The 24,692-nt window shown below is 41.4% G+C and overlaps 2 protein-coding genes across 9 annotated transcripts in view; both read left to right on the forward strand.

Moving 5' to 3' along the window:
* Positions 1–10,204, forward strand: part of igsf9ba (immunoglobulin superfamily, member 9Ba) — a 78,848-nt gene extending 68,644 nt beyond the window's left edge. For 2 of the 8 annotated variants that reach the window (XM_084063677.1, XM_084063678.1), the window contains exons 18-21: positions 967–1,053; positions 2,186–3,805; positions 6,914–7,044; positions 8,243–10,204. In XM_084063677.1, coding sequence (XP_083919803.1) covers positions 967–1,053; positions 2,186–3,805; positions 6,914–7,044; positions 8,243–8,451 — 2,047 coding nt within the window. In that variant the 3' untranslated portion in view covers positions 8,452–10,204. Of the gene's footprint in view, positions 1–966; positions 1,054–2,185; positions 3,806–4,850; positions 4,897–5,688; positions 7,045–8,242 lie in introns of those variants that run through there. The other 6 variants (XM_084063679.1, XM_084063680.1, XR_014601236.1 and 3 more) reach the window with 5 other exon arrangements.
* Positions 10,205–14,781: 4,577 nt separating this feature from the next.
* The window catches only part of arhgap32a (Rho GTPase activating protein 32a), a gene marked incomplete at its 3' end in the record, with an annotated part of 28,847 nt that continues 18,936 nt past the window's right edge, over positions 14,782–24,692 (forward strand). The window contains exons 1-5 of the mRNA XM_084064175.1: positions 14,782–15,046; positions 21,910–22,023; positions 23,057–23,177; positions 23,431–23,522; positions 23,894–23,978. Of these exons, the coding sequence (XP_083920301.1) occupies positions 21,935–22,023; positions 23,057–23,177; positions 23,431–23,522; positions 23,894–23,978 (387 nt within the window). The 5' untranslated portion in view covers positions 14,782–15,046; positions 21,910–21,934. The remainder of the gene's footprint in view (positions 15,047–21,909; positions 22,024–23,056; positions 23,178–23,430; positions 23,523–23,893; positions 23,979–24,692) is intronic.

The raw sequence follows: 24,692 nt of genomic DNA on the forward strand, positions 1-24,692 counted from the left end.
CAGAGGCAATGTGATGGCACTGCCAAAGTTTGAATAGTTTACACTAGTAAGAAATGTTTATTATTATCAAACAGTGCAAGGCAGCTGAAAGTACAGTCTGGTGAGTCAATTATTACCTGGGAGATGGACTGTATGCATACTAACTGTTATTGCAAAGGAGGTGTTATTATTACATCTGAACGATGCATTGCACACAGTACAGCACACACAACAGTTGACACACTGAAGTGTGTGGAGTGGTGAAGCCTTGATAACAGACCAGAGACATTATGTCGGTGTACAATAGCAACCTCTAGCGGATCACGGGCAGCTTTTAGAATAGCAAAGTCAGCATTTTAAACACATTATCCAGAGTGCCACTGCTGCAGTCTCTCTATTGATTTTTGATCCATCTGTATTCTTTAACCTTAAAGGCTCGTCTGCTCCCTGCATGATTCTTAGTCGTGTAATAATGGCCAATTCTGTTTGTTTATCATTGTAATTCTGCACACTGTGAATGTACAATATCAGCTATGTGTGTATGCAATGTACTGTATGTGTCTGTCTGTGTAAATCTGTATCCATGTATAACGCCATTTGAATGTAATTGTCATGTGATAATGTCCAATGTGTAAAAATCCATTTCAGATCGAATGTTCAGTTGCTTGTGATAATTGATAGGTTAAAGAAAAAGTAGCATTTTCTTTTCTGAGAGTTGTTATTTATTTTTATTTTTTTAAGAGGTCCAGGGCAGGTCAGGGGTTCCTTAATTATGTAGCCCATCCTACATGGATTATTGACCGTATTCATGGAGCGGCCATTTTGATTTGACTTCATACCCGGGGGGGGGGGAGCTCATCCTTTTTGGTAGTTTCCCACAACCACCCCCTGAGTATGAAGACAGAGAAAAGTGGCTGCTGTGTGAATATGGCCAATTGGTATAGCTGACAGATGAACTAGGCCCATGTCATTTGTCTCCCATCGCAGGCCTCCCCTCACCCCCTTGCCAGGGGTAGAGCCCTGCTGGGACGAGCCTGCCAGGAGCAGCTACATACCCCCGCCCGTCAGCCCCCTGTGAGTGCCTGCCTGCACCATAATACAGTGTGTGCTGCGCTGCACTGGCTTGGCTGCATGGTTATTGCATTGCATAGAAATCATGAACTGACACTGACTATTTGCTTTAGCGTGCCACCGGCCTAACCGCATGCACCGACTTTTCTATTTGCATTGATTCGGCTGCATGTACAGTACTTTGTATATGCATTCCTTTTATATGTCTACCTTATGTATTCCTTTGACTAAGTTAAGTGTTGACAATGCTGCTCCTGGTGTGGAAAACAATCTTACTTTAAATAGATCCTGGATAGTTGCCATCTGCTTTTTATTTTCATATGCCATACCAGCATATGCAAATAGACAGTTCTGCTAAAGAGGAGGAAATAGATAAGAGATTTGTGGGACGGTTGTCATGGTTGTGTGGTTGGTTCTTATCTCATACTGTCACTCTGGCTTGGTTCATTAGCTGCAGTGCTATCAAGGGTGCTGCTGGTCATTATCATAATGCATTTCATTATGGCTGCCTTGATAAGGCACCATGGTTTTGTGTAATTTGCCATTTGGTTAAATGGTAAATCTCTGCTATTTTAAATTATTTTGCTTGCTCATTCGTCTGTTTTCTTTTCCTCATCAACATGTAGAGTTCCATCCAGTGGCGTGCACAGACATTTTGAGGGGCAGGTGCTCAAGTAAATTATACTTTTTTTTGTTTACTTGGTCTGCTCTTTTTTCCCTCTACACCTACAGTATACCTCTTTGCCAAAAATAGCCGATCTACAAGCCCACAACGCCTCGCAGCGCGAGGCGTTGTGGGCTTGTAGATCTGCTATTTTTGGCTAAAGTTCTCCTCAGAAAAGGGATGCTAGGTTTCGAGTGGTTATGGTAAAAAGAAAAATCATAATCACATAAAGATTTGGCGGACCCCCTGTAGTAACTCTAAGGACCCCCTAGGGGTCCCGGACCCCCTGTTGAAGACCCCTGCTGTAAACTGTGCCCTTTTTTTTCAAAAGGGCACTTCTGGTCAAGAGGGCAAAGGGCAGGCTCTCTAGCACCACCCAGAGTCTATCTGTGCACGTCCCTGGTTCCATCTACATATACTGTAGTGTCCGTCATTCTAAACCCAGCGCGCTGTCTGTGTCTCCTGTGTCAGGCTGTCGTCGGGGAAGATCAGTCCAGAGAGCTCCCCTCCATCTCGGCCGCGCTCTATTTCCTCGGATGGCTCCCACGGTCCCGGTCTGTACGTCAGGAAGCTGCCAAGCCCCCTGCGAGAGAAGGACAAAGAGCTCTCCTTATACAAGAAAACCAAGCGAGCGATAGCCGGCAAGAAGTACAGCGTGTCCAAGTACGAGGCCGAGGTGACCACCCCCATTGAGCTGATCAGCCGCGGACCCGACGGCCGATTCTGCATGGACCTCAGCCCGCCGGCGCGCCGCATCCAGGGCTTCCCCTTCGCGGAGGAATCCGACATGTACCCGGAATTCCGGCAGTCCGACGAGGAGAATGATTTTGACCCCGGGCCCCTGCCCCCCATCATGCCCACGCTCCGGCCCCAGCTCTCCCCAACGTCCTCCAGCCTGGAGTCCACGCAGCCCCCCAACTACAGCCCCCGCCTACACAGGGCTATGGAAGGTATGAGCTTTGTGGAGGGCAGTGCGCTTCACGCCTCAGGGCAGGCACCGGCCTCCCGCTACAGGGGCTTTCCCCAGGGCCCGTTCTATGGGTATCTAGGCAGCCGCGGAGAATCAGGGATTCCACCACCTTTCTACATGCCCGACATCAGCCCGCGTAGCTCCGCTCTGTCCTCCCCTCCGGGCACCGCTGAGGGGCCCTTCGGCTATCCGTCCATCCCAGAGGAGAGTGGGGAGATGGAGCATCATCAGTACACTGCATCTGGCCATTCTCTTTCTCACACACACAGCCCCCCGCCGCGCTCGCCCGAAAGCTGGCAGCCACACGAGTTCCCCTTCCTGGGTCTAGAGGGCCCACGTTTCATATACCCACCCCACCATCCCTTACATCATCCCCAGGACCTCCCCGACCCTCCCCCGTACCCCCCCCACCTTCCCCCGAGCCGCTTGCACCTCCCTCCCCTACAGGATCCATCTAGCCCTGGTCTCCTGCAGCTGGAGGTCCCTGTGCCTCCAGGCAGAGACAGGCAGCCGGGGCCTCCGGTTAGGCGCTCAGCTATGCAACAGGCCCAGAGTCTCGGCCAGCTCAGACACACATCCCACGGTGTGGGTGTACCAGTGTTGCCTTACCCTGACCCGGTTCCCCGCGCAGGGAGCCCAAGCACAGCCCCGAGTAGTAGCCCTCAGTCCTGGCTCAGCCCGAGGGCAGGGCGCCGTGCTGACCCCAGTCTCCCCCCGCTGGTACTCCAGCCCTCCCGTCTCTCTCCGCTCTCCCAAAGTCCCCTTAGCACCCAACCGGGTTCCCCAGACATCCTAGTGAGGCCCCCGCCCCGCCCCAGCATCCTCCGCACCTCCCGGTCTCTGGAGATGCCAGAGATCACCCTGCAGCCCTCGGCCACCGTTAGTTTCTCTCGGAGGTCTTCGCTGACCACCTCTCCCAGTAGGGGCCAGGGTAGCAGACAGCCCAGCCCCAGTTACCGTGCCCACATGTCCTATGCCTCCACTGCAGCCAGTTATCCCTCCCAGTCCCCTTCTCCCCCTCCGGAGTGCAGGGATGTTTTCGGGCAGAGGCCATCCCAGAGAAGGACAGAGGAGGAGATGCTACCCTCAGAGCCTTCTCAGCTCCAGATATCCGCCTCAGGGTAGGTGATGCATTACAGCATAGAATAGTCATACACTCATTTACGGAGGAGACTTACTGTAACTCCCCATCAGCTCTCTATTCCAAATTTGCTCTCTATTCAAATTTCTTTACTTTACTTGAATTTTACTTGTTTCCGTTAGGCAAAGCAATAATGCATATTTTGCAATAATATGCAGAAAGCATGTAATTGCATTTAGCACACATTTTATCAGTTCATAGAGATAAAATGTTTCTAAGATTTTGACAACTCGATGGCATGTGTAAGCTGAATTTGATCCTTAGATTATTTAATAATGTCCTGTCAATACTATGGCTGATTTTTAAAATCATGTCACTGGCTTACAGTGCAAGTAGAATAAAATCTTAATATGATGATTGGATGAACATTTGAAAAAATACTGCCATATTTTTGTTGTATTCTCAATTTTAAACGTGACATGGCAAATACAAGCTAGATAACAATTTGGTTTTGAAGAGTATGAAAGTATAACATATAGCAGAATCAATGAAATTGAAAATGGAATGCATAAAGTAGTTGTGAAAATTATGTTGGTGCTCTTCATTCAGTATCATAATTACATTATTGTGTACTTGATGTACAATTGTGTACATATTATTATGGTTACAAAACGTAAGAAATATTGTTCTCTCAGCTTGAGTTAGTGTAATTGTTTTTCATTATCTGAATGTTAGGATAAAATCTGACAAAAAGATTTTAAAGTTTTTAACTTTAATTACATCCAATATTTCCATGCGCTGAAGCATTCATATACAGGCAGCTAAAGCCTATGCAGACATAAAAAAGCATACCTGAGGCGCATATACAGTTGTACCCCGTAGAGTTTCTAGACTACATACCTTCCTACTGCCCCGCGCACCCACCTCACCACCCTCTAAACCCTACAAACTACCAGCACAGTGTAAAGGATGAAGCAGAGGCTTGCTCCTTCAATATCACGGGCCTTTATGGGGAAGTAGCATAATAGGGCTGCTGCTTTGTACAGGGTAAGGGTCTTACCTCATTTGTTTTTGATTGATCTCAGCTATCTTGGCAGCGTTGTTGTGACCCGGTCCCCTACGCCGCAATAGGTAAGGGTCGGACCCATGTCTGAGAGGGGAGGGGTCAGCAGGGGGCGGGATCTAATCACTCTCTCCTTTAAAGGGGAATCGCTTTGGGTTGTGCCTCTGTACTGGATTCAAGTTAAGTATAGCCAATGGTAAATGACTGCAGGATGCATTCTCAATACAGTTCCAAGGCACAATGAGCCTGCTGTAGTGTAGGCTACAGTCAAAAAGGCTTGTGAACCATACAAGGAGGAGGTTTTGGACTGTGGAGTAGCATTTGATCCTATTTGATTACGGAACACAGGCATAAGTTTCCCTGCACAAAAGCCTTGAATCAATAGAGGACCCACATTGCCGATAGACTGGAGTATTCCCCTTTAAAGTTGTGTTTCATGTGCAAAATGCCATGCATGCATTCTCTAAATCTATCTCTATGACCAAACAAATAACAATAATACTCAGACTAAATTCTCTGTCACATTTGTTGTCCTAAGTGCTTTCGTTTTCTGTCATGTGACTGTTTTTAATGGCCATTTCCTCTTCCTGTCATGTGACTGTTCTTTAACGGCCATTTCCTCTTCCTGCCATCTCCTCCCGTCAGCATGGTGAAGCCTCTGTACGCAGTGTTCATGTTTATGGAAGTGTGCTGTACAGTGTTCATGTTTATGGAAATTGTAATTTATTCAACACACTGTGGCCGCAGCACACAGTAGTGATGATAATGGAAAATGTGTGCTGCATCTGTCCAGGACTGTTGAACATGCTCAGATTTGTCTCCCCCTCTCTGCTAATGGCTTTCAATTTCTCTCTCCACAGTGGCAAATGATGGACAGCCTCTCTAGAGCTTTGTGTTCCTATGCCTTTTGAAACAATACATGTTTGGCACAACAACCTGACTTAATGTATCACTAAGTCAGGTTTTGTCAGCTGGTGTATTTGATCTTTTGAAAGGCAAAGACATTGAGCTAACATTGAACCTCATGAACCTCCATGTTTAGCGTTTGTGAGGTTGTTTTTGGATATTAGTATTTACATGCATCTTTCTATGAGAGATGGACAACAAAACCAGAATTCGGTATGAGGTAAAAACTATTTTTTAAACAGACTGCATATTCTGTTCATGAAGTCGTTGTGATTTGATGTATGATAGACTGATTAATCACTATTTAACATTTTTTTTACAAATGAAAAAATAACCCAACGGGTGATTATGTTTAATATGTGGCACTCGTAAAATGAAAATACCTCTTACAGGGATTAAAAAAAGAGAATCCTGTCTGTTTCCCATTTTGAAGAAGGACTGCCATACAGTACATACATCCATGTTATACATTAAAAAGAGACAGCCAAGAAACAAGGCTGATGAAATTACACTGTTATGCAAATAGTGATTTAGCTGATTTTCATTTCATGGGTTTTATACAGAAAGGTCCAATATTTTCACTGTTTAAGTCCCAATCCAGAATATGAGTAAAATGTAGTGATGTTTTTTCTAAATACTGACAAGGGGCTGACATTGCTGTATGTATCTGCATAACATGAGTTTCAAGAGTGTAATTAAATACTGCGCAATGAGACAGCTTTTAAGTTATGGTGGGATGTCCAGGGAATCCTTTCTATCAGTTCTGCCCTTGAGGCACCTGTGACTGATATATCCTAATAAATCCTGGATTGGGGCTTTTATTCAGATTTTAAGCAGAAATTGACTAAAAGCCAATGGTATCATACAGTATGATACAATCAACTAATCATTCATTCATTCATTCAGTCAGCCATTCGTCATTTTCTTTGTTTCTTTCTTTCTCTCTATCTTTCTTTTTTCTTTCTCGAACTTATTGTTCATTAATGCAGGCAGAGATGAGAATTCATCTTAGTGAAAGAGATGATTAGAACCACCAGAGCTCTTTAAATCATGATAGAGCCTGTTGGAAATTGGAATCAAAGTGTGCCATTCTGGCTTTTCACCTTGGGAAGATAGCGCCCCCTGCTGGCGCACGAATACAAACCAACGTGCGTTGCGTGTCTTTCCTCTTCTCCACAGGGAGCCTCTAGGAGCGTCTAGTCATCCTGCCGGGTCTGAGAGTTTTCAAGCACTGCTACACCACTGTATTACTAAAGCCAAGGGAGTGGCAGGCAACACCAATAACAACTCAACCTCCAGGAGGAGAACAGGTGATCATATATTAACCACAGACATGTAGGTTTGTTCTGTTAATCTTTTAAATCATTTCTTAAAACCCACTTCTATAGACTTGCTTTTCTATTTGACTTATTCATTATTATCATTATTATTAGTATCATCATTGTTATACTGTAATGGATGTACAACACATAATAATAATAATAATAATAATAATAATAATAATAATACATTTTATTTGTAATGCACTTTTCATTCACAAGGAATCTCAAAGTGCCACAAGGTAAAACATCATCAATCATATAAATTTAAAAAGCACGGTTTAAAAACAGATATGACTAAACAACAATTCAACATGAAAATGCCCTCTGAAACAAAAACGTTTTCAGGCCTATTTTAAAAGAGTCCAGGGTCTGTGGTGCTCTCAGGTCAATAGGAAGGCTGTTCCATAGGCGCGGCGCTGCCGAGCAGAAGGCCCGGTCACCCATAGTACGTAGATTTGTACCAGGGACATCGAGGAGGAATCTGCTGGTAGATCTAAGGGTGCGGGTGGAATTTTGTGGGGGCCTAATTAATTTCTGTAGGTAGGGAGGGGCATGTCCATTTATGCAGTCGTGGGTGATCAGCAGGACCTTGTAGTCGATCCTAGCTGACACGGGGAGCCAGTGCAGTGAAAATAGGACCGGTGTTATGTGGTCATGCTTACGCACTCTCATTAGGACCCTGGCAGCGCTGTTTTGGATGTATTGCAGCTTTTGAATACTTTTGCCAGGAATCCCAATGAAGAGTGCGTTGCAGTAGTCCAGTCTAGAGGAGATAAAGGCATGGACAAGTTTCTCTGCATCTGACAGGGTTAGAAGGGGGCGGAGTTTGGAGATGTTTTTGAGATGATAGAATACAGTTCTGCACAGATGTTTTATATGGTCATTGACATACTGTATATATGATGCATACATGTGTGTAAGGATGTGCGTATGTATTGTATACTGTATATATACATACATACAGTATACAGTATATACGCTGTATTTTTTCCTCTCATTTTAATACTACTTTACAGCATTATACAGTATATTGTGCTCATCTTAATTATTTTCATCAAAACCTACTGCTTGTTTTTTTCCCCCATTGTTTATTTAATGTGCTTTGTAACTCGTTTTTAAAAGGTGCTACGCGAATAAAGATGATTAGTATTAGGACTTCACTGACGACCCTCTGTCTCCATCACAGGTGTGCCTCCCTCTCAGACCCAGCAGCAATCTCAGACAACCCTGGAGAGAAAGGATCTCCACTTCCAGAGGAAGAAAAAACGGCCTAAGAGAAAAAACCCCTATCTTTATTTGACCTCCTTCCTGCACCGCAGACGGTCTGAGGAGGACCAGACAGGCATCCTGGCCAGCACAGACTCCGATGGACCAAACTATGGGACTCTACGCTGACCTGTATGCCCACCACTGTCAAATGACAGGCCAAGCCATGGGACTCGACTACCCTGACAACACCCCCGACCCCCCCACCTCCCTGTCAAGATAATACTCAACTCTTAATCTCTAGGTCTTCCCCTGTTGCGTTGCAGTGGGAGCCGTCACATCAAGTACTCCAGGGGCTTGAAAAACTGTCTCTGGTGTTTTTTTCTAATCATTTGAAAGCAAGAACAATGGCTTTTTTTTCTGAGTTGTCACCACACTAGTTATCTCTGAGGAATCTCATCTAAAATAAACTTAGCTCTGAAAATATATAATGTACATACAATAGTAAAAGAAGGGGATTAAACTCCTACAGTAATAAAAGAAAAAAGATATATGGGTTGAATAGTTCATCAAGGTAAAACCTTCATTCACTGGTCATTGAGGGATCCATATCTTTAGGTGTTTCAGTGACACAGTGTACTGTTAAACCTGGTGCGTCTCTGGACTGGGACACGACTCTACCTTTCCTACAATACAAATAGCGTCAGTATCTAACACAGGGTTCTTATCACAAAATATACCTCAGAGTAAACGCAGAGTTGCTGTAATTCTTGTGGTATACTGTACGTACTTACCTTTTTACATATAAAATGTATGGATAAAAAGGTTTAATATCACACACCACACTCATGAAACAAATAATATGGCCTAACTTTTATATGATTTTGAAGCTTTTTACGCTCAAATTAACTGGTGTATTTCGTTTGATTTTGATTTTTTTTTTTTAAATACAAACCATGTTGTTATGCTCATAATCCAGATCATTAGAAGACACACTGTCTTAATTGTTAGTGCTTGATGGTGGTGTGTTTGATACTGTCATCATGGCATTCTCTTATGGATTAGACCATAGGCTTCAATCACATCAAACTAAAATTGGGATTCTCCTGCTCAAAGGACGTTTTAAACTGGTAGGGTTAGAACAGGGTGATGAATTGTGATGTGTATTGTAGTATTTCATTAATATGAAATCATTTGTGAAATGAGGCACAAATCTAGGTGCCTTTTTTGCCTTTTTCTCTATTGTTTTTATTTTTATTTCTTTTTTACATAAGAATCAACTGCCTTTTTATTCGCCTTCTCACATGTCTGTTCTGGGAGTGAGGGACTCCACTATGTATGGTGTTTTTTTTTCGTTCTCTGCCAAGGACACACGAGAAAATGCTACAGAAGATGCATTACCCTGGATTCTTTTTTATATTTTAAATGGGTACTTATTTGTACCTATTGTGTATATTCCAGTTATAGAACAGAATATGATAACAATTAGTGAAAAATAACAGTCATCTGGGTTTCAAAATATAATGCTGAAGCTCGGATTTTAAAACACAAATAAACCATGTGTATAGTGTCATTTGAAATGTGCATACACACTGTACTGTAGTTCTCATGCCGATAGAAACAGTTGGCACAGACGTTCATGTTTCAAAATACTTGTTAGAACAGAAGATGATTGCTGTTGCTTTGCAAAGTTGGGGAAAGTTCACAGCTGTTGCCTGGGTGCAGTTCTGAAATTACAGGCTGCAGATAATATTCAAATTGTGGCCATCCTGACTGTTTATCTCTCTCTTAACAATTGTATATTACTTGCTAGCTATTTCTCTGTACGTTTGTTAATTTTCAACACTAACCGATAATGAATGTATGTTTTTGCTGTACAGGAAATGAATGTCCCAATGTCACAGTACAATGAATGACCTGATGCATATTGTTTATAGTGCAGCTGTAATTGGTAAGATGCCCGGTTGACATAACAAGTCCAAACATTTATTTATTCCTTAGTTGTTCCTGTATAATTTGGCAAGATGATGATAACTAATAATACCACCCGGGTTTTAAATTCTGCTCCTGTCATTCTAACGGCAACAATCACTTTTTCCCCCTTCTATCTCAAAGGCTAAGTCAGTCGTTAGAAGCTAGATTCAATTTAGTTTTGCCTGCCACTACCAAATCACATATTTTCCAGTAAGTATCCACATGAATCAATTGATCCTGCATCTGCTTACACTGAAATATCAAAAAGTCTTGACAAGTGAGAAAGTGGTGATTGCCTAAAATCGAGTTGTTTGAAATTGATACATTGAACTTAAAGTGCATATTCTACTGTAAGAATTGGTTTCATGTAAGATATGGGGGAAAGATTTATATTTGTTATGTACTGTACATGGTGTGTATTGTATTTGTAAAGATAAATCAAACCATGTTTTACAGGAAAATGTTCTGTGTATAAGGATGTATGAAAAGATGATAGGATTCAAAGGAAAAATTAGATTATATATAAAAAAAAGTATTTGCTTACAGTATGGCTTTAAGTGGACAGTGTTTATAAAACATTTAAGGTGCCTCATTTGTCATACTTTAGCAAACATTATTTTATCTGAAAAGAAAAGAAACCTAAATGTTAGTACCGTACAATGTATTATTGCCATAGCCCGTTGGCCGCACAAGTTGAGTAGTATTTTCTCTGATGTATAGAATGTGAATGCCAATTCGAAAAGCTTTAGATGCGGAAATGTGTTGCCCCTTAAACCTTTCTGGGACAAAGAATTCAAAAAACATTTTCCCCTTTCATAGCACACACTGTATGTAGATTCACTCAAGATCACTTGCCTTCAGATGTCCAAAGCAAATTTACTGAAGGAAATCTTTCTAAGAGTCGCAGACATCATGGTCATGTACAATGTGCCGTGGGAGAAATTGTGTTTACATTAGTTTGATATGAAAAACAGTGTGTTAGGGCATAGGTGCTTTGAACATTACGACTTGGTGCTATGGTAATCTTTGTGGTGCTGTAGAATAGAGGTCTTTGCCACAAGCAACTCTTCAGTCCTCTGTGTTTGAATAACTAAACTAGCTCCGTTACACAATATAGGTCCTATCATTGCAGTATCATGGTGTAATTGCAGTGATAAACCATACTGAACATGGAAAGTATTTGTATACGCTCAAATGATAGACTTGAGTGACGTTCAAATGAGCTCAAGATTACCTATTTCTTTAGTGTGTTTGTCTTGTCTACGCTTCCAAGGTACCCTCTCCAAATTATAATTGTGTTGATATTGATAATATTAACCAAGAAATTGTCACCATCAACCTGATTTGGATTAGCAGTAGATACCAAGGCACAAGAGAGGGAATCTGAGAGCATGGTCAGGTCATGAGGGCATCTTTCTACACACTTCCTACAGGTTTAAAAACTTAGGTTGACACGCACTGTTTCAAGCACACCACTGCAGGGGCTTCTTGCATTATTTCACCACCTTTGACAATAAGACTCTTACTGGTACTGTACAGTATAGCCATGGGTATTCATCAGACCACATTTGTATTTATGCTGGTTCTCCTAGTGAAGGTATTGGGAAAGTTATTACTCATACATGCTTTCCGTGTAGGATTTTACAAAGGTATGTAGTCTTCCGGACTCTTTTGCATTATTCAACAAAAACATGTACAGTGTTTAAGAGGGCTGCTTTGGAGGTACTGTTAGATCAAGTTTTGTTTTTTCCAATTTCTCTGCTTACAGCTTTTAGTGCATCATTAGGTGCTGGTAGGATAATACTTAGAGCCAATTTAATTTTATTGTATTAATCTTGCATGTAGAGACAATACAAAATGCCTATTTAGCAATCATTCATGGACATCCAAACTGGTTGTTATTGGACAGAAAATAGAATATGTAGTATTTTCTATATTCTCAGTTTTTTCATGTGTACCAGCACTGATAAACTAGAATGTATTATTCTCGTAGGCTACAATAAGCACTACATTGTTGACTGTTTTAGCAGATGCTCATACTCAAGCAAACTAAGTAGTGCTTAAAGGAAGAAAATTTACTACATTTCATGTCGTTTTCATCCATTGAAATCTGTGCTGTACATCACATGTTTACATTCTGTATTCTATGTTGTTTTTGTGTATAATCTGTTTCCATAATGTTCTTTCAATTGAAATATGTATCAATAATGTTCATATGTAAATATTTCAAAACAAAAACATAATACTTCTTACTTTTTGTCTATTTCAAAATGACCTGATGTTTTTTGTTTGTTTGTTTATTTGGGTTTTTCTTTTTTCAGGGTTTGACATTCTGTTGTGTCATTACATCAGGTAGTTGGCTTCACTTTTTTTTTGTGAGCAATTAACTCATGCTGTATGGTGCTGTACCAAAGCCTTATGTATAAAAACTTGTATTGGTTTTCTCGTTTGCCACTGCTGTCCAGGGAATTCTGTATTGTCTGAGATCATTTGTTACTCACTCCTCATGTTCAACTGCCATGGAACTTTGTTCTTCAAAAGAAATAGACACTGAGCAAAATAATAATAAAGGGAAAAAAATCATTCTAGCCTAATGGCACCTGTAGCCTTGTGAGGAATAGAGGCTTTGTGACTGGAGACCACAGCTCTAGGAAAATGGCATAAAAATGTATAGGGAAATGCATAGGCTTACTTCCGGTGGCCCATAATGATGTAGAAATAGGCCTAGCGCATGATGGACAGTATGATCTATCTATCGGCATGTCTGTGAGAATATGAAAGCAGTGTTGTATTCATGTCACCATATCATTTCAAATGCTTAGTCCCATTCAAAATTTTCCTCTCAAATTTTTGTATTTTGATATAATAAAAAAAATGAAAAGATGTTAGCCTGTTTGTTTTTTGTTCCTTCTGCTTTCAGATTAACATCTGCTCTGAGGTGTAGTTCAACAGCTGGACACAAGGTGTAAGTGTTGGGCTATGAGTGGAGAGAAGTAATAGAATCAGGTCAGGTATTTTCTTTCTTTTAAGTAGTGATAGCAAGCTGGTAATCTACTCTGAGGTACACTATACATTTTCACAACCATCTATACTATATCGTGATATCCCTGTTAGTATACACAAAAAGACCAGTCCTCATACACTGAAAACCACATGATGGGTTAGAGATGTCTAGAAATCTTGTTTGAAGCAGAAAACTGACCAAAAAGACATGAATCCTACAGGTCTACTACAGCTGTTTGATAACTAGACTATATAACAGCATGTATATTTTCTGTCAAAGATTTTAACCCTTACAACGCAGACTGAGTGCTTAACCAGACCACAAACACACACACACACACACACACACACACACACACACACACACACACACACACACACACACACACACACACACACACACACACACACACACACACACAGGAGGTCCTTCAAGATGACCTTTGTACTCTTGTTCAAATTCCTCCTCACAGGCTTGGGAGCAAACAAATGAACAACTATCTGCATTCTACATGCATCTGAAGTGAAGTTGGTCTGTTTTGGCCAAAATGCAAAAATCTTAAGGCCAAATTCAACAACGACCTGTAGCTTATTATTGGAATATTGCCTAATTTAAAGGTCCTAAACATTACCTTCACAAACTATATACAGTAATAATAATCTGATAATAATCATATGAATTATTATTATTATAATAACGATAATAATACTACTACTACTACTACTAATAATAATAATAATAATTATGATGATGATAATAATAATAATAATTATTATTATTACGATTATTATTATAATAATCATAATTATATTGGTAATGATGATACTTCTTTTATTTTATGTTTTATGGACCATAAACATTATGTGCGCGGACACGCGCGCCACTGGCTGCGCGCGCCACGATCGAGATCAGACAGATTCTTCTCAGCTGAGACGAGCAGGGCAGGGTTGCCATGTCCACTTATTATAAGCAACTTTGGGCTTGTTTTTCTGTGTAGTGTGTAGTTGTTGTAAATATTGGTTAGTTGCGGGTTGCGCTTTTTTTTTGAGTTGTTACTAAAGTGTAGTTGCTTATTTGTGCTTGTTTCCTGACGTTGTTGAAACCAGTGGTTCTTAAAAATGTTCATGTCAAGGTAAGGACACCCAAATTAATATGTATTTGTCCTGCGTATCCCCATCTGAAAATATTGTATGCCAGACACACACACCCCCGCCCCCCCCATACAAGATTTATGTTGTTACAACGTTTCAAAAATATTTCAAAAAAAAAAAAAATCTTACATTTTTCTTCCAAGATTCTTTGGAAAATAGCAGACCTACGAGCTCGCCGCGTTGTGAGCTTAATTGTAGATCAGCTATTTTCCAACGTATACTGTTGTATGCATGTATGTATGTTTAAAGGACGAAGGGCTCGCTTCTTTAGGCTTGTTTTCATAGACCCCAGTTGCTTGTTTCTCTCTCAAAACCTGTCAACACTAGAGACGAGGCTGGTACGGAACGACTCGCTCACTCGCCACAGGATCGAATGAACCGGCAGTGGTGAATGTGGTGATGATGGTGGTAGTTGTACAGTCAGTACAGTTACAGTACCATTTGGATCGGATCAATGTACCTCTGATAATGATGATGATGATGAGCTGCTGTCAGCGTGATCGGTCGGAGACTGCAGTCTCTGTGTGGTCGGATGATGATGATCAGTGCATCGATGCAGAGGAATCCATGCAGTGTGTGTGTGTGGTGTGAAGAGAAGCTGTCCGTCCCGCATACAAGACGCAACAGAGTGCTGCTGCTGTTGGAGCAGTTACAGGTAGGCTGTTTTAAGCACTGATTCTCAACCTCTTCATTTCAAGGACCCCCAGGGTCGAGTCTAGATACGGCATTACTATGACACGGACGGAAAATGATTATCTCTGGGACCCCAGGCCTATACAGACAGTCAAATATCTTAACCACTGAACCTCAGCAGCCATCCAAATCTGTAATATTAACCAAAAATAGCCGATCTACAAGCTTGCTTACTTGATTGATTGATTGATTGATTGATTGATTGATTGAATACTTTATTAACAGTTTGCAAAAACAAGGCACGGTGGACACAGATTTATACAAAATAATGCTAAAAGGATAACAGATAACAGCCCTCAGGGCTTGTTCCCATTAAGGTCCTGTGTATTCAATTCATCTAGACATTTAAAAACAAACAATAGTATGCTATATTGTGCAAAAACAAAACAAAAAACATCCTACGAGTAGCAATAAGAAAGAAAGATATTTACAGTAGAAACTGCTACACAACAATGCATATAAGTTGAATTTGTAGATCGGCTATTATTTGCCAAAGGGATTTGGTGTAGATGGGAAAAGGGGCCCAAGGAAGTACAGTTGAGTTGCCACCGAGGGTTTAAGTGGTTAAGTGTTCATTTAACAGAACAGGGTCCATTTCGTTCCATCTGTAGCCTATACCGTGTCCATTTTGGTTACAAACTATCAATCCTTTAGCTGGGGCCCCCCGGGCCGCCTTAATGGCCCCTGGGGTCCCCGGACCCTACATTGAGAACCATTGTTAAAGGGTACGAGGCGAGCCTTGAAGCCCTTGGCAGGATTAATGAGTTGAAGGTTTTTGGTGCATGTATATCTGCTGGACAAAAGTTGAAGGCTTGTTTTGGGTGTGTGATCCACACACCCAAAACAAGTGTGAACTGAAGGGCTTGTTCCGGGTAACAAGCACAAACAACCAACACTGAAGTTGAAAGAAAGAATAATATTGTGCCTCTGCTGCAACACAGTGGTCTATCAGGCCTGCAGGGGCAGAGAAGATGATACAGAACAGATTAGTTTTTTCAAATTGCTGTAGTTTTTCAGGCCAAGGACCCCTAAGCTATAGAGAAAGATGAAGCAGGGACCCCCACTGGCCACTACGTATTTTATAAAATTGTGTTGCAGATTAAACTTTTTCATAGATTTCATAGATAGTTGGATTCATGTTAGCCATGGTTCACATGAGGCTATGGTATGACAGTCATGTTTCAGGGCCAGATTCATGTTAATGTGTATTTTCAGACAGTTAACCTTTTAAATCCTTAATATATTTAGTCAACTTGACCGTTGGTTCTGTACTTGGTCTGCTCTTTTTTCCTCTAAATGGTGCATTTATATAGCGCTTCTATCCGAAGCGCTTTACATTGATTGTGCCATTAACCCATTCACACACACATTCATACACCGATGGCGGAGGAAACCATGCAAGGCACCAACCTGCTCATCGGGAGCAATTAGGGGTTCAGCGCCTTTCTCAAGGACACTTCGACACTAACTCTAGGGGAGTGCCCCAGCCCGGGATCTGAACTGGGAACCTTGCGGTTTTCCAGTTCACTCTACCCGGCCACTCTACCCCTGAGCTACTGCCGCCCCAGTGGCCAACTCTTCAAAAATAGCCGATGTACAAGCTTGTGAGCTTGTAGATCTGCTATTTTTGGCTAATGTCCATCATACAAAGATTTGGCGGACCCCTGTAGGATCTCTGAGGACCACCTGTTGAAGACTCCTGGTTTAGAGTGTAATTTACCCTGTGATGATGTTATGTGTTATTTGCTAGCCAAGATTAGACCAAGGCTGTCCAGTTGAGGTTAAGCCTATATTGTGGATCTTGCTCCTATTTTTGATCTATTGTTATGAATCTATTATCTATTATTTAGAATAATTTGAAAGTACGCTTAGGCTACCTATAATACAGGCTTATTACACTGTAAAATCCAGAGTGTTCATTTACAGATCCATTTGTACAGTCTCAGAGATAAATGAACACCTGAGGATTTTATTGTGTACTACTGTACTGTAGCCCAGTCTCAAGCTGGAGCGTGGGTGTGTGTGCACAGATAGGTGTTTGCGGTTTAATTTGGAGAATAATCATGTATTTCCACGATAGAATGACACTTTCCATAAGCCAATTTCTAGATTAGTTTCCAGTGCCAAACGGCAAAAGGTTAGGGTTATTATTATTCATATTAAGGCTGTGACATTTAGGAATTCCTATAATAATTAGAACTGCTTGTTGAGTGCACAGCAAAAGATTGGTTAGGGCGGTGATCCCCAACCTGTGGGCCAGGGCCCACTGGTGGGCCGTGAGGATATTATAAGTGGGCCCCCAAATGAATGGCAAAACACTAAGATTTTGATGATAATATAACACTAATGTAAAAAAAAGAAAATGTTTTCTTTAAATAGGATCTTAAACCAAACTATACTATGTTAGTTCCATTGATACAAGCCAGAACACAATCAATTGATTGATCATTAAAATAAACACGCTCTGAGGCTTGAACAACATGAAGGATGTTTGTCTGGCCTCTCGTTCATCTTCACTGAGAAGTGAAGTGAAGAGAAATCGACGGTCAGATGAAGATGAACTTAATCTTTGTTTGGTCGATTTCAAGCAGATTATGGGATTATATACAGTTCTCCCTGAAAGTAGTAAGCAGTGTGAACGCTTACATAAATCTCCAGTTCTCTACATTATTTATATAAACAGCATTACGTAAAAGTACACACCACAGGTGTTTTCACATCAGTGATGCCAGCCGTAAGCCACGGCCTGAGGCAGATGCTCTGATGATGAGTCAAAGGTTGGAAGCTTTTCATTCCATCTTCTTGCTACCTCATCCTCCATCTGGAGCAGCATCAAGTCACGATGGACCCACCAGGTTTCCATAGCAACCGCAGGCCTTTCTCCACTGCGTCTCTGGCTGTTACTGACTGCATTCCAGGCCTCAGAACAAGAACATGATCATGGAACTAACTTATCCTCATTGCAGCCATGGCAATTTATCCTGTGTGTGTGTGTGTGTGTGTGTGTGTGTGTGTGTGTGTGTGTGTGTGTGTGTGTGTGTGTGTGTGTGTGTGTGTGTGTGTGTGTGTGTGTGTGTGTGTGTGTGTGTGTGTGTGTGTGTGTGTGTGTGTGTGTGTGTGTGTGTGTGTGTGTGTGTGTGTGTGTGTGTGTGCGCGCGCGCGCGCGTGCGTGTGTGTTCACATTCCCAATGTCAAAGTCATTACAAAATTGTGTGTTGCTTTCTGCTGTTAAAGGCCAGGTGTGTGTGTGTTCGCGTGCGCCACAGCGGGATAGATGACAGCCATTACACAGCAATTCTTGCACCCTTTCTCCTTCCCCAACGTTCCACAACCTCTCATAGGGGATGAGTTGGGTATTAATCTCTTGCCTCTCTGTATGTGTGCTGTGCAGAAAACCAGCTGGAGTAAGTAAAATGTGTCTGGCTGCAGCTCCCGCTTCTCCTCACATTCATACAAGATTGTGTAGGATGCCCTAGTTTTCCCAGAATACCATTTAGGCCATCAGACTTCAGTGCTAGATCTACGCTGCCTCATGTTTCTTGATGTCAGAGCCCTGTCACTTAACCACTAAACCCCCCTAAAATTCTAAATGATTTAAAAAATGTCAGAATTTGTAAAAAAAAAAAAAAAAAACTTTTTTTTCCTTCTACATGCAGACATCCCCAATATTGGTACTCCATTGTTAAAGTGCTTAATTAAACTATCACGGTCAAGCTTAATTTATATTCTGTTGCACAACAGTGTCTTTTGCTGACAAGAACTGATTTTCAAGCTAGTACCCTTGAAAATCTGTTATTACACCATCGTATGGCAGAGTATAAATCCCCCTTCTCTTTCATGCTTAAACTGATGGTTATGTAAGGTGTCATCTAAGAGGGAATACCTAATGCCTTGGCTTGAACTGACAGTGAAGTAAAACAAAAGTTATTGTTGATTAGATGCATAAAAGTGTGTGTGGAGTACTAATATAAATGTTGCTTATGGGTCCATTTTTACACTCTCTGAGTTAAATTATCCATGCTGTGCCGACGGGTATCATTCACTGGGGTTTTCATGCACTTGATTGTGCCACAACTTATCGTGAAATTGTTGGCCGAATCTAAAAATAAAATTCACCAGGTTCACCAAAATGGTGGCTTCCTGCCCTGACAATTTTCAATTCATTAGGAACTTGTTACAGTTTGGATTTGTGATATTTGGAGGTATTGCTCTGTGTGGTATGTGCCCATTAAATGGGCAAGGTCTATATTCTGAGAGTGTTTGTTCAGTAACAGAGGTCTCCCAGTCTCTCCAGCTTTTTAGTAAGTGAAACACATTTTCATGTTGGGATACCAATTTTATCCAGTCAAGACATATAGCTCATACGGGGTCAGGATGAAAAAAGAAAACGAGCAGACAAAATTGGAACTGGAACACTGTAACATTGAAGCAATTATCCGTGTAATTATCCAATAAAATTGGTATCCCGATCTGAAAATGTATTTTCTGTTTACTAAAGAGCTGGAGAGATGGGGAGACCCCTGTTACTGATCAAACACTCAATGATTACTATCAGAATATAGAGCTTTAACTTTCCATAACAAAAACTCATATGGGGCGCCGATAGCCGGCATGTTCCACACGCTCTGATGCCTGACAGTGTGTCTTGGGCTCGATTCCTGAGCCCGGTGGCAGATTAATTTGCTGCATGTCACTCCCTGACTCTCTCCCTGTTAACTGTTTCACTACTGTACTATCAGATAAAGGCAGAAAAGACCCCAAAAGTATCTTAAAAACAAAGCTAAATCATATACACCTTATATATGTATCTTATCATAACTGTACACCCATTTAATGAATTGTCAGTGAAGAGTGAATACCTACAGTACTGTCCCTCTCTTCACTATGGATAATGGTCTGTTCAGACAGATTATGTGAACAAACGTTATCGGACATTACTTTACTTGTTTCCTTATGATAGGCTATTTACTTATTCTTTTTACATGTTACGGTAACAACCTCTCCCCAACTTATCTTCTTTTAAAACTTCAAAAAAGATTACCCCATGATAGGCCATTTTCAAAATAATCTATTTCCCCAGTTGGTTTCAATAACACCATGGGATGCTATAAGGACACTCCTCTCTTTGTATATTGTTCTCTGTTGCTCTAAGCTCCTCTCCTGCATGGTCTTTTCTTTCAGGTGGAAAACAAAAGCGAGTGACTGTTTGACCAGGAAGGCAGCTACTGTAGGGATGCATGCTACAGTAGGAGCACTCTGTAGTGTGAAGCACAACATGTTATAAGGCGTGTATTTGAAAAGAATCGTTCACCATTCAGTATAGTCATCAAGGTCAGACATTGTACTGTGTACCATGTAATAGCTTATCATGGAATGCACACAACTGCTCTTGGCTCCATTTTGTATAATGTAGTCAAAACATTGCAACCGTGCTGTCAGAATGGTTTCTTTTTTTGCTGTCCTCTATACCAAGCAATGACCTCAATACTACATACTTCTACAGTATTGGCCTTAAGTTGATATTGTTTGATCTTGATCCGTATGCAATATGAAATGGGAGTTTGGCATTTTAGATACAGGCACCATTGACACACTTGTGTTAATTTTTATGGAAAGACAAACCCCCCAAGTGACAAACAGAAAATTGCGTTTTGATGCAACACCTGTCAAAGCTAACTTAATTCACTCTTAAGTGTATAGGTAGCAAGGTTACGGAGTCCATTGGAGAGGAAAGATGATATGTGTGTGTAGTAGAGTCTTTTGGACTGTGTGTTTGCCTGGTCACATTCTGCTGAGTCAGCAGGCTTTGTGGAAGTCAGTCAGCGTGGGGGGGGAATAATAGTAGAGAAATGCTACTACGGCTAACAAAACTACCCCTCACTCCAAACTTGACGACAAGTGTTAATTAGGCTTTACTCTGTGCTGATCAAAGGACGTTACTGTGGGAAGGTGCTGAGTGCAGAAGCCAGAAGGCCAACTTCGTTCTTATCAATGCATCCACATGTACGTGGATGGGAACGATGCAGGAGTGCAAGTCTGGTTTCGCTTTATCAGGGCATTCCTTCCCTTTGTTTACAGTACACATAGAACTCTGTAGTGATGAGGATCCGAGGTCCCTTTTGATGTACTACAGCCGTGATAGGGGCTGTCATAACAACAATAAAACCTCTGAGGATATAGAGTAATAGGCTCTTTCTCATATAAATGTAGTTAGAAGATTTATACTATCCTATTTTATCTATTCATGAATGATGAAAGGAACTAACCACTTTCACCTTATGAAAGTGGTTAGTATAGGCATGTCACTATAGGCAAAAATCTTCACCCCCAAAAACAAACAATATTGTTTTTTCCTAATTATTATTTAAAAAATAGCAAATCTACAAGCTCACAACACATTGTGAGTTTATAGAGTGGCTATTCTTGAATAGCCACTCTATAAAATTGGGTTAAAACACAATTAGAAGTTGAATATGTTATGCCTGTCATATTTTTGACATTACCAGGTAGCCACTAAATGTAAATACAACACCCAGGTTGTGAATGTTATGAACCCTTTAAATCAATCCTCACATACATCATCACTGGGCCAGCTCTCGGTATTAGCCTACATAGCATGATGTCATCAAAGATGACTCTCTGAATTCTAGCCTTGAGAGTGTGTTTGCTGCATCTGTGTGTCTGGTGGCTTCATCACGTCGGACTCTCGTCTTTCTCCTGTCCTTTTCTCCACTCCACTCTTCTCCACCCACCTTCTATTCCTCCCTCCCTCCCTCCCTCCCTCCCACTCACTATCCCACACACTCCCTGTCTTTTTCTCGACAGTGGGCTGTTGCGGTAAGGCAGCATCATGGAGGCTGGATGTGTGGTTGCCGCGGTGATTGAGAATGCTGCCTCAGGACCCCAGGGAGAACCAGGAAGTGGTGACGTCCTTGAGGGGTGAGTTTTTCCTCCTACTGATGTCATGTCAGCTGACTGTGAACCGTGCACACACATGTACAGTAGGTAGTACATGTATGTCACATGTTCCGGATGTGCAGGTGTGTGTGTGTGACAGCGCTTGGCAATAATGTACACATGGACGTGGTTAGCGGCCAGGCAGTATAGCTCTGTTCTATCTCGATGGAAAGAGGAGAAGAATAAATAGACAACATTCTATGGAGCTACAGTCAATTAGATCAGACCAGACTTGAATCGAGTCCTGTCCTGTGTCACAGTAAGTGTTCATGAGAACAGCAAGATGCACAGAATCCAGTCGCAATTAGATCTGCAAATGTGGATCACATGCTTTGTGTGTGTCAGCGCTGATGTTCTTATCTCCTTATCTCTGTGGGGCTGAATAAGTGCCTGACAACATGGGATGACAAATGACACGGCTGCTTCTCTCTCCTTTTGTTGCCAATAAAAGTTGAGCTGAATGGACTTTTCCCTCTTTCCACTCCCCAAAAACATTGACTCACATTTCAGCTCAGCCTTTTGTGAAGCACTCCCTTTTGGTTGAATTGCCCTCATGACTGCCTCAATAGAAAAGCTTTGCTTACCGAAGCACACAAAAGCCACCTTAGCACTGCTTTGATCCTAAGTGTAAGATTCTACCTTTGTCAAGCAAAACATGATCTTTCCTGAGGATTAGTTGTAGTTTACTGAATTTAGTCCTATTATGATTTAATAATGTAAAACAGAAGATAGCTATTGTGTGGGATTTTGTTTGTTTTGTTTGTTCTTTTTTGTAATATTACTTCCTGAAAACAAAGGATTCAAAGGCCACAACCCTCACAATCACAAACTACAGTATGTGTTCTGAGCCACACTGGTGCAATGTCATGATATGAGCTACAGCAACATCATGTGAATGTATCCTTCTCGCTTGCTCCCTCTGGTGTTTGTCAAGGAATTAACAGGCCTTGTTTGAAAGGCTCACTCTGTATGAATAGTGCGTCTTTCATTTGCTCTCTTCCTGCTATCCTTGCAGGGCTCTGTCACCATGTCCCAGCCTGGCCAAAGACGATTCCTCACCTGAAGATGCCAGCTGCCATCCTCGACCAGCTAGCATCTCAACAGAAAAAGACCCACAAGAGACATCCACTGCCATGGTATGTCTATGCAGACAGACACTTGGACACACGTACTCATAATAAACCTTTTGGTTTGTCAGACAAGCGTTGCGAGTCTTCGGTGAAGTATCGACATATACAGTATATTACGCTAAGGCTAGCCATAATGACTACACTGCTGTGATTGCTACACTACTTTAATTGCCGTTGAGTGTCATGGCTACTGCATGTCTTATCAGGAAAGTGGTTAGTGATCAACTGAAATCCATTGATGCCTGTCTTTGCTTGGCAGATGAGGAGTGATGAGGCCAACGAGCCCCCAGCTGAGCACCTCTTGCGCTCCTGCGTCAGCACGGCCAGTATGAAGGTCAAGAACATGAAGAAGTAGGTGTTATCCATGACAGTGTGGTTACTACTGTATTATGGGGCTCCAGGGCTCTAATACCATGACAATAAAATGAAGAGCTATAAAATGATGGGTGATGCAAAGATAATTCGGAATGGACAGCCTGCTATACTCTCCCCCTGTCTTTCCACTGCATGTCTCTCTGTCTCTCTGTGTCTCTGTGTCTCTGTCTCTCTCTCTCTCTCTCTCTCTCTCTCTCTCTCTCTCTCTCTCTCTCTCTCTCTCTCGCTCTCTCTCTCTCTCTCTTCTCTGTTTATATCACTCAATCCAACTGAATGTCTCTGCCTTCTCTCCATCCACATATTAGCCAGCAGAATACTGATGAGGTGCTGTTGCACTTTATTTCCAGGCTGACGTTCCCTCGAGGTCACTTTCCCAGGCTGGCTGAGTGTGCCCATTTCCACTATGAGAATGTTGACTTTGGCTCTGTACAGGTGAGCACTGCAATACTTACTCATAGAGAAGAGGAGTCAGTTCTCTAGCATACTGTAGGGCTATATTTAGTGATTGTGTCCTTGGCTCAAGTGTATGTGCAGTTCAGTGAGCATTTTGTTGAATTGGTCCACAGATGCCTGATTGTGATCATATAATGGAGCAGGTGCATGAGCAGTATAGCATCTCTTGGACTTGTTTTTTTGGCTGGCCTGTCTCATGGTTTCACCCACAATTTCCACTGTCATACATCTATAGTCTGCTTGAACCAATGGAAACCAATTGGACAGCTTTTCATCCTACCCATACCCAAGAATGTGGATTGTATTTTTCTATGAAGCTCATATATATATAATGCATTATATATATACTGTATATATTAGATATACCTTCATATTGCTTGCATAACACATTCTAAGAATTTCATAATGCCTTATGATGTCATATATATCAACAGTCATGAAACATACGTTTGTTTTGTTATAATATTTATTGTGTGTGAGGTATCACAATTGCTCATAATCACTCTAACAGTTTTTCATTAAATGTTATAAAGTCCATAACACAATATCATAGGCATGTATAACAGATTTGTAACATTTGCAATGACATGGAAATGCCTAAAAATACATATAACACATTATAGAGATAAATGCACCATTACTTTACTTATAGAAATATCTATAATTCATTATAGATATATAGAAGTTGTAAAC

Source organism: Gymnoscopelus microlampas, assembly GCF_963454915.1.
Source record: "Gymnoscopelus microlampas genome assembly, chromosome: 8".
Taxonomy (NCBI): Eukaryota; Metazoa; Chordata; class Actinopteri; order Myctophiformes; family Myctophidae; genus Gymnoscopelus; species Gymnoscopelus microlampas.